The sequence below is a fragment of the Typha latifolia genome, chromosome 8 (genome assembly GCF_019914945.1).
Source record: "Typha latifolia isolate L0001 chromosome 8, TyphaL0001v2, whole genome shotgun sequence".
Taxonomy (NCBI): domain Eukaryota; kingdom Viridiplantae; phylum Streptophyta; class Magnoliopsida; order Poales; family Typhaceae; genus Typha; species Typha latifolia.
The window spans coordinates 6346637-6359674 of NC_133093.1; the positions used below are offsets into that span (position 1 = coordinate 6346637).

The 13038-nt window shown below is 39.0% G+C and overlaps 1 protein-coding gene across 1 annotated transcript; it reads left to right on the plus strand.

Annotated features, from left to right (window-relative positions):
- Positions 1 to 556: 556 nt before the first annotated feature.
- On the plus strand, positions 557 to 9396 carry LOC140793360 (uncharacterized). The gene is made up of 4 exons (XM_073144798.1): positions 557 to 742; positions 2445 to 2562; positions 2642 to 2873; positions 9009 to 9396. Exons 1-4 carry the CDS (start codon positions 591 to 593, stop codon positions 9035 to 9037), a joined length of 531 nt encoding a protein of 176 aa, XP_073000899.1. The 5' UTR covers positions 557 to 590; the 3' UTR covers positions 9038 to 9396.
- The last annotated feature ends 3642 nt before the right edge of the window (positions 9397 to 13038 follow it).

Genomic DNA, 13038 nt, shown 5'->3' on the forward strand with positions numbered 1-13038 from the left:
CAGTCTAAAGTAGTTGTTACAAAATATTTAAAATTCTTATAATGTCTAGTTATAACTTCTTTTAATTAATAATTTTAAATTTAAAATAAAATTCTGAAATTAATAACAGAATTATGTAAGGGGCGTTGATCGTTGATCGTTGATCATTGCAGGAATGCCCTGCATGGTGAAGAGATTTTTGCCGCAGGGAGCTTTGTTGCGCGTGGCTTAATAGTGATAATCTTACTGTGGTCAAATCTACTAACGGGCTCCCTGACCCGGTGGACTAGATGATGATTCGGCCTTTCATCCAATAAGCTTCACATTTGATTTGGTATCCCCCTCTATTAAAATCTACGTCACTGGTAGAGCAATTTGGATCTAGCCTAAGTTCGCTTCTCAACTACCAAATTAGCAAAACTTGGTCTGGTCCTCCTTTGGAGGACTTTTCTATCTCCAATTGTTAATGTGTTCCGGCCTATGGACTTTTATATATTTATATATAAAAAAACCGTAGACATGTATTTTGTGGATGTGGTACCCACCTCTATCCGGTTCCTAGGGACCCACAGTATAACCAACGCGAAGTGGCGAGAGAGTGAGAGAGAGAGATGGGGAGGGAGGTAGCAGAGTGCTGCGTCGACGGCATGGTCGCGGAGTTGGTGTCAGCGTTCTCCACCCGCTTCTACGTCACCAATCCCGAGATCGCCGCCGGTCGCATCTACGCCATCGGTTTCCAGGTCGGCCAAAAGCTCTCCGAGAGGTGACAGCCATCTCTTTATCTGCCTATGAGTTGAGGTTTTCTCTTTTCCTTTTTTTCGGGATTTATTGGAAACTAATCCCAGCATAGTTTAATCCTCTACTTCTTCTTTCCTAAAAATAATTGATCTTCTGTGTTTTAAGAGAGTCAGATTCTACTACGGATGGGAAATAGTATTCTTGTTCTTTATATTCTAGATTGACTCGTTATTGTTCCCCTTACCAATTTATTATGGTTGAGTAGTTAGATTAATTTGATGTGAAGATTACATCTTGTTCACAAATTGACGAGAAAGATGGGAAAAAAGTAATTTCCATTTGTTAGGATGGTGCACATTTATGTGGAAGAAGTATGAGCGTGTGCCAAAGATAAAACTTAGAAGCCATCAGATATTAACACAAAATATTACAGTTTATATTTATGCAATTGATATCCTGCATCCCGAGAATTGGCAATATGTGGTACAAATTTGATTCTGTCAATGCATCATCGGGGGTCCTGTGCATCTGTTTTGACTTTATCAAAGAAAGTATGTTTGAATTCCTTTTCCACTTCTGGAGTATAATTTGTTATATATCATTTTTACTTTATCCGGTGACAAATATCTTGTCAGGTGGTAAGTTCATTAGTGAGATGTTCTTTTTCTTTTGTAACAATTGGTATAGATTGTCTGGAAGTAAGTTTATTTGTTAGGCATTGTTTTATTTTGTAACAATCGGTCTTGTCACTGAAGAAAATCTTAAACAAGTTTCCAGACTGATTAAGGATTATGTTCCATAGTTCAGAAGCTTTTATTTACTTTCTGCAACAAACTTGGTATTGGGTAAAAATCAGACCTCCCTCATGCTTTCTAGTCTATTACATTCTGGCACAGTGGCAACCTGCATTGATACGTATCAATTTGGAAATAGACTGATAATGGTACTTAATAGGACCTACCAAGTTATATTTGAGTTAGTTTGCTTTTCCAACCTTTTGAAATATTTATGTTGGCTTCAATAGATAGGACAGAACAAAGTTCAGAAATGTAGAAGAGTGAGAATTTACAAATTCAGGTATCTAAATTTGCTTGTATGCTGTATGCATTCAGTGATTGTTTCCTTCATTCCACGATAAAGTGTCAGTATTCAGATGATGAGAGTTGCATTTATTTTCTGTTACTTTTAGACTTTTAATTGTATTGTTTTGGGTGAGGAACACATACCTTGAGAGTCCCAAGTAAAACTAGAGCTTTACATACGTAGGGCAAGGTTCAATGGTCAGTGGGATGCACATGTTTGAGTGTGTTGACTCTTGACTCTATTTTTTCCTAATGATTTGTTGGGGCAGTGTCACTTAAGCATGCTTCTCAAAAGAAGTAAAATTAAAGTACTCTAAAGCAAACTTCTCAAATGTCAATATAATGAAACTTTTTTAAACTGATCTTCATCATTATCTAAATATTATGCAGTAAGTCTTTGAAGATGGTATGCCCTGCTGGTTGCTCAATATTCGGCCATGAAATTCTCCTTATTTGACTTTGTGATTTCATAAATCTCAGAAGAAGCTCTTTGGAAGCTTAAAATGTGTTACAGTAACCTGATAGGATTGACTATCAGAAATACATAGTTTCCTTTTCTATCCTACAGTTTTTTATTACTAGATAAACTATGTCCTGCTACTTGAGTCAAGATTCACATCTACCTATATCTTTGTTCCTTTTCAGATACACGATTGAACATTCTCAATTCACTGATCACATAGAGGCAATCAAGTTCATCTGCCAGGAGTTTTGGTTTGTGTTATTCAAGAAGCAAATTGACAGTTTGAGAACAAACCTCAGAGTACTGCAAAATAGATTGATAACCAAAAATTTCACATATTCTAGGGATATGAACTTAGAGCTTTTATGATATCTTGCAGGGTACTTTTGTTCTGCAAGATAATAATTTCCAATGGCTTACTTTCATGCCAAGTAATCCAACACTGGAGGATATGGATGCATCTCAGCATGAATCTTCTCCAACGCCTGATAGTAAAATAGCTCAAACTGCATGCCTGCACCTCTGCTTTCCCTGTGGAATCATTCAAGGGGCTCTATCAAACTTGGGCATTCGATGTGCTGTCTCTGCTGATATTTCTAACCTTCCTGCATGTGAGTTCTATTACTTACTCTACTTATGTGCAATTGGCTTCTCTAGAAAGCACATATACTAGTAAAAGCTTCTCATAGGTCCCGGGTAACTATTTCAACATGTCAATTGCTTCTTTTATGATAAAACTTACGGTGAGATCATTTGGTCAATCTTGTAACTTGTGAGACTAGCAACATATGCTTCAGAATCCTGATCTAGGAGGTAGCCTAACAATAGTCCGAGTTTAGTGTAAAGAATTAGACGCACATTTGAATATGAATTCCACACACTAGGATAAAGGATTTAGAGAATATAGTAGTGTGTGATCATCTTGATTACCCGCCCAATTTGCATCCAAATATCATAAGCATTGGGGCACTGGCACAATGGAGAAGAAGACCATGATTGATTGTATGCTTAAGATAACGAGGCAATCTTTTTGTAGCAATCCAATGTTTGGTAAATGAACGATGCATGAATAGTGCTATTTTGTTGACTGTGAGGCAATATCTGGGTGTGTCAAAGCTAAGTACTGAAGGGCACCAACCACTCAATGATATTTGGTGCAATCAATTGGAGAAGAACCATCATTTAAGTGAAGTGGATCCTTGGTCGCCAACGGAGTTTGAATTACTTTTGCATCCATTTGTGTTCAATGAAGCAAGTCATGAATGTATTATGTTGAGTTAAGAATAATCATTGAGTTGTAGGAAGCACTTCTACACTAAGAAAGAAATATAACAGACCAAGATCTTTGAGAGAGAACCCACCACCAAGTTGATGAATCACATGTGAAACAAAAGTAGCATTATTGCCTGTGATGATAAGATCATCTTCTTATACCAAAAAATTGATAGTAACTTGATTATGATTGTATATAAACAATGAGTAATTTGATTTGGAGTTGAAGAACCCAAGTTCTAGAAGGCATTGGCTAATTTCTTGGTACCATGCCCGAGGGGCTTGCTTGAGGCCATAAATTGATTTAAGTAATCAATAAACATGAGACAGATTGTTTAGATCAACAAATCCTAGTGGTTGAGTCATGTACACATCCTCAAGTAGTGTACCATGAAGAAAAGCATTGTTCACATCTAATTGACGTGAGGGCCAACCATGCATCACTGCTAAGGAGAGAATAATTCTTATTGGTTGCAGGTTTTATTACTGGACTAAAGGTCTTGATGTAGTCAAGACTTGGGCATTGATGAAACCCCTTAGCCACGAGTCTGGCCTTGTAGCGCTCGATGGAACCATCTGGATGTCGCTTGATCCTGAAAACCCATTTTCAACCTACAAGATTTTGATTTGTAGTTTTCGGAATTAATTCCCAAGTGCCTTATCACAATAAAGCATTAAATTCCTCTGATATGGTATGCCTCTAATTGGAATCCTTTAGGGCTTGCGAAACACATGTGGGTTCTATGGCAGGGATTAGAGGGTGTTTGGTAACAAAAAATGACTCTTTTGTCTTGAAAAATATTATTTGTAAAATGGGTGGTCATGGGATGTGTGCAGAGTGGAATGTGGGAAACAATGTTAAGTGTAGTGGAAGTTATAGAGGGAGATTGGCTGCAAAGAGGGTTCAAGGTCTACATTTGAAGAGGATACATATGGTGTTGCAGAGTTTTACGAACTAGATCTGGACTGATCCGTACATATGAAAAGTATAAAAATTTAAGTGGAGGGCCTCGTGAGTTAGGTAGGATTCTAATGGCTCTGGTTTCACCGGAATCGGAGGTCTGGATGAAAAGTTAAAAATAAAAAGGTGGAGATATGTCAGAGAGGGCAAAACGGTAATTATCTGACGTTGCGGTGGTCGTTAGAAGGTGGCGAACGGCCAAGGGCGGTGGTGGATGGTCGTATAGTAGGGTGGCTGCAGGAGATAGGAGGTGGCTAGGGTTTGGAAGCTTTGGAGGATCTACGGTTATAATCTACCCCTAGAAAGATAAAGATGATCTAACGACTATGATAAAATAGTAAAAACGGTAATAAGAAAATAACTAAACTCAATTAATTCTCAATGCTTAGATACTTGTATTCTTGCATGAATAACAAAGAAGCCTTGCCCCTCTATATATAGAGATGGGTACAATGAATCCTACTCAAACTTAGCTCTAAAGGCTGACACAACTCAGATTAGGACTTGCCTTAAATGCTTACTTGACTTAATTAGACTTACCTTAAGGGTTGTTATGACTTATATAGATTTTCCTTAACTAGACTTGCCTTAAGCGTTGTCATGACTTATTTTGATTTACCTTAATAGCTCACATGACTAAATTAGACTCGGCTCGACTCTCGACTTAACCCATGTGGTCCGATTGTAACAATCCACCATGCTTTTAACACCTTGTCCTCAAGGTTATTAGTCTCTCACGTCCTTGTACTCATACAACTTGTCGAGCCAATCAGTGGATTCGGGTTCGTCTTCCTCGAGTCCACCTAACAACATGACGTGAGCTGGCTGGCGCTTGTAGTTATGGTCGGGGGTAAATCGATCATCACAATAAAAACAAAAGCATTTTCTTCGGCGCTCTTCCAAGTCGCTGGGTACAAAGCGGCGCATGATTATCTTTTGGTTAGGCTGAGCCATTGGTGCAGGCTGAGTCGGGGCAGATACTGTCTCCAGTGGGCCATGGGCTTGGGTCGTCTTTCTTCTCTCCTCCTTGTGGATCTAGTTTAGCTAATCCAACTTGGACTCTATTAGGACAGCTAAGGAGAAGGCCTCATAAGAAGTAGTGGGTCTCAAAGCCTTGACCTCAGTCTGAATGTTAGGCCTGAGCTTACTAATGAAGGTACTCTTTAGGGCCGAGTTAGACCAGTTAGTGACTCGGTTGCATATCCACTCAAACTTCTCCTGGTAAGCTCAAACTGTTGTTGACTGAATCAGCTTAGTCAACATGGCCTGAAAGTCCTCGTACAGTGTCGGACTGAACCAAGCACAAATCGCATCTGCAAAGTCCTGCCACGACTCGAATGGTCGAGTCTGCTCAACCAACTGGTACCACCTAATCGCCATGCCCTCCAAGTAAAATGAGGCTAGCTGGACCTTCTAGTGGTCGGCGTGTCATGGTACGTGAAAAACTGCTCTACTAGATAGGTCCAGTCTAGCGGGTCTCCTCTAGAAAATTTTGAAAAATCAAGCTTGATGGTCTAAGTTTGGATCCCAAAATGTGGTCTGTCATCATGGGCGAAGTGACCTCGGGGACAAGGTTGGTCTTATGGGTCATAGGACCATGGGTTTGGCTCATGTCGCCCTTGGGTTACACGCGGGTTTAGCTCAGTCTAACGACGTGGGCCCACCGATTTATTCCACCATTCTTCCTCGGACTTGTACTCATGCTTAGGGTCCTGTTCGTGGGTTTCAAACTGGTTCACATGAGGTGGTCGAACCGATTCATAAAAATTTGGCCTGCCTCAAAAAGTGTGCACTTCATCTCCTTCATTCCAATAACCTACCCCAACCCTATGGATGCCACCACAGGGTGCCTGGGTGGCGGCGGCTGGGTTCGGTCGAGAGTCGCCGACAGTCAACTCCTGGCTAGTCCTCATGGCGGTGGAACGGCGGTGGCAGGTGGTGGAGGACCAAACTCAAGCTCGGGCTCGAGTTTGTGCAGCGGTGGCCCTAGTGTGTCGCTGGTCGGTACACCGGCCTCCGGCAGCTACGGAAGGGACCAGTAGCCCCACTACAGGGCTGTGGCTGTCAGGTTTGGTCACCCGACGATCACCTGCGGCTGCGGTGGCCACCAATGGTCGGCAATCGGCCCGAGAAATTCTCCATGGTCACTGGTGGGCGTGGGAGTGTTGGAACCGCAGCCACTAGCCATAGGTTTGCTGCAGCGAGAACCGCCGTTGTTGACGGTCTTCCAACCGGTGCCGGCGCGAACAGTGGTCGAGGCTTGAGTGCGGGTGTCCCATGGGAGGAATGGAACGTGGCGACGGGGGTCGGGAGCGACCGGATGGTTGTTGGTGGGAGGCTAGGGTTTTTAGCCCTAGCTCCCACCGCGAGTGGGGAAGACAGCTCGGGGGCCGTCTTTGGCGACTGCTTCAGCATCGATGCGGCAATGGGCTCGGCCTACAGGGACAAAAGCATTCCTCCATGACCGGAGGAAGAGTTCTCACTGGCAATTGGGTCTCCTCTCCACCTCCTTCACGACTTGAAGTTGGTGGCCATGGTTGGGCTATTTTCGCCGTGGCCAACGGCGCTGGCAGCACATGTCGATGGAGGGCGGCTAGTAGGACTAGATCGAATCCTTAAGGGCAGTTTGGATCTTCTTTGCATTCTCTTTCGACTCGGCCGAAAATGCTTTAAAAAAAGCTTTTGCCCACGCCGGTGGCTCGTCAACAATCGTTGCTAGGGTTGGAGGGGGTGCCAAATCAATCTTTCACAGGAACGGAGATGAGATCGTTGTCCTCCATGGTCGATCCCTCCTCGTTGGCCTTGGAACACGTGTTAATCATCTTCCGAGGAATGTTGGCTCTGATATCAATGTTATGAACCAGATCTGTACGTAAAAAAAATTATAAAAATTTAGATAGATGTAGCCTCGTGAGTTAGGCTTCTAATGACTCTAGTTTTACCTAAATCGGAGGTCAAGATGAAAAGTTAAAAATAAAAAGGTAGAGATAGGTCAGAGAGGGCAAAATGATAATTATCTGATGTTGCGGCAGTCGTCAAAGGGTGGCGGACGGCCAAGGGCGGTGGTGGATGGCCATATAGTAGGTTGACTGCTAGAGATAGGAGGTGGCTAGGGTTTAGAAGTTTTGGAGGATCTAAGACTATAATCTACCCCTAGAAAGGTAAAGACGATTTAACGAACTATGATAAAATAGTAAATATGGTAATAAGAAAATAACTAAACTTAATTAGTTGTCAATGCTTCAATACTTGGATTCTTGCATGAATAATAAAGAAGTCCTGCCCCTCTATATATAGAGGTACGATACAATCAGTCCTATTCGGACTTAGCCCTAAAGGCTGGCACGACTCGAATTAGGATTTATTTTAAAGGCTTACATAACTAAATTGGACTTGTCTGCTTAATTAATTAGACTTATCTTAGTAAAATAATAGACAAAAATTAAATTTTTCTTTATGGATGGTACACATGAGGTGTCTGATTTTAATGTTGCAAGAAGGAGATGATAAATGCATAGAACCCACATGAGTTTTGTTAAACCCAATCCATCACCAATGACCACCTCATTTGTTCCATTGTACTCACTGTGGATAGAAAGATTAAAAATATCAGAGGTGATGTTATGGGAAGTAGTAGAGGTGATGTTATGCCGTGGCTATGAGTGGCATCACAGCCTCACAGACTGAGGAAAATATAGCATGGAGAAGGAGCTTATCTTGTTGATACCAATGGTGATAGAAAGCATCTTGTGCTACTTCTTTGTCCGAGGAAGGCTCACTTCTTATTAGGCACTTTTAGAGTACCATCAAGATATCCTTAGAGATCATATCCAATCAATAAGGACATGAACTGTGCTCGCCATGATGGGAAGTTGGTGGGGTTCAATTCCAGAGGTAACTGAGAACTGCCATTAATTGAGATAAGGTGTGTCTCACTAGAAGTAGAAGGATTGGAACCAGTTGTCAAGGGAGTATTGGGTGAGCTCATGGTAATAAAGAGGATCAATGAACACTCGTAGAAGATTTTTCTAGCTCTGATGCCATAAAGAATTAGACACACATTTGGATATGAATTTCACACACTAGTATTAAGGATTCAGAGAATATATATAATGATACAATGAGCAGAAACTATTTTGGCAAGCATGTGATCTAATGGTAAAAATTTAGAAAAGAAAACAAGCAATCTTGTGCCTTATTTATATAAAGAATGTAAGAAGGAATAGAAGGTGTACACGTCATTGTTGTGTAATAATCTTGTAGCGTGATTCATGCACATTTATTACTGTGCAATAATCTTTTACCTTGATTCATGCGCGTTAAAATATATTTCCTTATTATATGAACCCTGTGATAGTTTCATATAAGGTTCTGGAGGTTAGGCCAACTTCGGTCTAAAATTGATATTTGTTTAGGACACTAATTAAAATAATTTGGTAAATTTGCTCAATCTAGCCCTTCAGAATGTTGGTACCATCATGAACTGTTTGTATCCTAATGCATCGACCAACAGGTTCTTTTGTGCTGCACATAGAAGCATAATGCATCCGTTGCTGCACGAGAGAGAAGCTAAATGGAACTACTCATGGCTCGATGGGATGGATTCAAATACGGAGTGCGAATATTAAGGGTTACAGTCTTGCAAGCATTCTTAGGTTTTTTTTTTCTTTTTTTTGGTACTTCACAGTTGCAGGAGGAACCGTCTCTACATCTAACTTTTAGTATTAGTACTTCTTTTGATTTACTCTTTTGGCTGGCCATTTTTATCTTCAGTGAATATGGGGACATTTCTTAATTCAAAGCGTAGTTTGTTCAAATTAAGTTTGTATTCTTGTGTTAAACAGCGATGTTTTTGTTCTAATTGAGTCTGGGAGTTGTCTCAGAAATTAAAGAAATTTTTTTACGTAATTGCCACCTAAATCTTTCAAAATATTATAATTACCATCACAATTTTCAAAATATTATAAATTATCACTGAAATTAACAAATTCTTTCAAAAATATTTTTTGTTAGTTAAATCTAACTAATCATAATTAATACTGAACTTAGACTCAAGAAAGATAATTTTCCCCTTACATAAATTGTTTAAAAAATAATTTAACAGCTATCTCATTGTTTATCAATACAATAGAACAAGGAAAATATGGTCTTTTATGCACGATAAAAATCTCATTTTTTTCTAGCCGCATTTGACAAATTGCTGTAACTTGTATTTTACATTATTAAGTGAGATAATGCTACTTGTATTTTACATTATTACATAAATGTTGCTAGTTGCCTTCTATTGGCACTATTTTTATTATTTGCAAATCGAGCCAGATAATTTAGTGAATATATACAAAGAAATATCCTGCTATTAGATCTGATAGTTAAATTTAACCTAACATCTGGGTTAAATTATGTAACACCTGCCACCAAACATATGCTCCTCACCTAGGTAGAACCCACATAATTACCACGTGACCTACTGATTAATATTTCAACAAAATATATAAGCAAAAAGCTCACATTTCCACAAATAAAATAGATAAAAAGAAGCCCATAATATCGTAAGCCACAACAAGCCCTAAAATACATATCCTTAGACAGATGAAATTGCCTATACAGGAGCCACAAACCATCTATCTTAATTTACAAGAATAAATAAATAAGAAAAAATAATGATAATTCTTCGACAGCTCTGCCACGAATAATGGCTCAATTATAAAAATATTTTCACCAGAAGGTGCTGAATAATAAGGATCAATAAGTAAATATGAATATGCATCAAATCAATGCGTCAAGATCTCATACTCAACATATTCATCTAATGCTTACATGCGTTGGCAATCAATAACCTATCATGCATTAATTTAGACTATCAAGTTGATATGAACTGAGCGTCTGCTACTTGATCAAGCTCGGATACAGGAAAGCAGTCCACGCAGTCGGAAGAAAATTAATCACAAAATATTCTACCATAGACAGAAAATTACGAAACCAATAGTGGTGGATCCACAACTTCCTGATCTACTTGTTTGGTATTCACACCCTCCGGGGATTCTGACTGTAGCTAGGACTAAAATACACAAAATATGAGGTGAGGGTGGAGATGATGGGTGATGGTGATGATGGGGTGAGGGATGATAATGGTGATAGGATGGGTGGCTCATGGTGTTTAGGAAATAAGGATGAGCGGGGAGAAGTTGGTCGAGATCCCAAGGAGGAGGGAGGACTCAACGATTGAGGGGGATTAGAGGTCATTGGCGTCAAGATGGCATACGGCTAGGGCTTGAACGAAGAGGAAGAAGAATTAGGGTAGAGAGGAAGGGAAGGGATAGAAAATTAATATTCATTCATAATACCTCTTTGGGTTGCCTTCCACATCTTAAGAGGCAAACCTAACAAGCCAAAATGGCAAATAATAATCCTAGAAATAATGAATTCTCGTCGACCATATTCGAACGGGGTCGAGCACGTTCAAACGCGTAATTCACATTCACTGTCGATGCGAAAGTATGTAAGCATTTGCACGTGGACGTTCGAACGGGGTTGAGTGCGTTTGAATGCACAAAATGCGTTCTCTCTCTCTCTCTCTCTCTCTCTCTCTCTCTCTCTCTCTCTCGCCTGAGCTCGAGCTCGTCGGAGCTGAGCCGCTGGCTGGCCAGCAGCGGCCAGTGCCCTCCCCGCCGGCCCGGATCCGCAACCTCCTCCTTCACCTTCTCTCTTTCTTCTCTTCCTTTTCTTCTTCTTCTTCTTCTTCTTCTTCTTCTTCTTCTTTCTTTCTTTCTTTCTTTCTTTCTTTCTTTCTTTCCTCCTTCCTCAGCTCCTTCTCCTTCTTTCTACACAGTGCTGGGCTCGACCCAGCATTGTAGCAGGCAGTGCTGGGTCGAGCCCAGCACTGATGGCAGAATTTAATTAATTAATTAATTAATTAATTTATTTATTTATTTATGTTATTTATTTAGGCATTTTTCTTCTTAATTAGTGCAAGTAGATTATTTAGACATTAACTATTTTAATAATATTATATATCCTTCAATATAATTTTATTAATGATAATTTTTATAATTAATGATTAATTAGGTATAAATATAGGTAATACTTATATTTATTTATTTATATATCTATTAGATTAATACATAGATTTGTAAATTATAATTATTAGATTTATATTCTAATACCCTCATCATATATATTTTAAGTATTTCTATTAATTTTATGATTATTCTGCAACAAATAAAATACTAAGCTTATTTAGTTATTTATTTATTATTTTATCGAGTAAAAATAGCATTGTCCCTAATTAATCAAGATAGTGTATGAATTATAAAATTAATTATAATTAGACCTTGTCTATACTTATAGTTATTTAGCCTTTTATTTTATTTTATAATTATATATTTAGAAATACTCTCATATAAAAGGAAAGAGGCCTCTTCTCCTTATGTTATAACTAACATTTTATAATAATAATATAATTATAGTATTTGAATCGTATCTATATTATAGCTCTAGTTATGTAATCAAAAATAAAGAAAAGTGATTCTAAACCTAATAAATCTTTATATTTTAATTAAATTAATTCTAACTAGATAAACAGCTAACATCATACTACTTAAATATTTCAAATCCCGAACCTCTTATTTGAGACCCCGTGGACCTTGCTAGCGATGAGTGTCACTCGGTTAACTAACGGATGTGAGAGATGCGTGGTTTGTATCTTCTGATCAAACTGTGAGTAGTCTTATCCCCTATACACCTTTCTCAAATTATGTTATATTATATATTATGTACATGCATGTTTTGGCCTCCAGCATGATTATATGACTTTCTCTATTAATGATTATAGTCGAGCATATTTTATCATGCATTTGATTAGGCTGATCTGAGATAAGAGTACATTGGTGATATATAGAGATGATTATACTATTATAGTTTTTATGTTGGGATGATCTCTATCATGAGTATGCAGGTGATAGACTAGCAAAAGTATACATGTGTTAGATACATGGTTAGAGTCGGCATTGCATCATTGTTCTCTTGGCTTCTTTACCACCTAAATTCCTGAGTTGCATGATCTATTGCAGTACTAGATATATGCATATGATTTATCATGTATAGAAAATCATAAAAGTACATGTGTATGTGATGTGATGTGATGGCTAAAACGGTATCTGGTTCGGACTGGTAATGGACATACTCTTAGCGTATAGCAGAGTATGGTGATGGCTGATGGTTGTACTCTTAGCATATGACAGGGTATAACTATCATTGATATACCCTTAGCGTATGGTAGGGTATGATTACTTTCTTCTGAAAACCACCACCACCACAACCATCTCCTCCTTCTACAGTACTACTACTGCCTCCGCTCATAGCGATTATCCTAGCTTTCCTTTTAGACCCTTAGCGTATGGCAGGGTATGATTTATCTATAGAGATACCCTTAGCGTATGGCAGGGTATGATTTATCAATAGAGATACTCTTAGTGTATGACATAGTATGCTTTGAGCTTGTGACATAATTTATATCGAGTTTGAGGCCAGGTACTGTAGTCCAG

Bases quoted from the DNA above. Each gene is read 5' to 3' on its own strand.
- LOC140793360 (XM_073144798.1), top strand. From the start codon at position 591: ATGGGGAGGGAGGTAGCAGAGTGCTGCGTCGACGGCATGGTCGCGGAG. The intron at 2,563-2,641 runs GTACTGCAAAAT...GATATCTTGCAG, and splicing joins GTTTGAGAACAAACCTCAGA to GGTACTTTTGTTCTGCAAGA. The intron at 2,874-9,008 runs GTGAGTTCTATT...ATCGACCAACAG, and splicing joins TATTTCTAACCTTCCTGCAT to GTTCTTTTGTGCTGCACATA.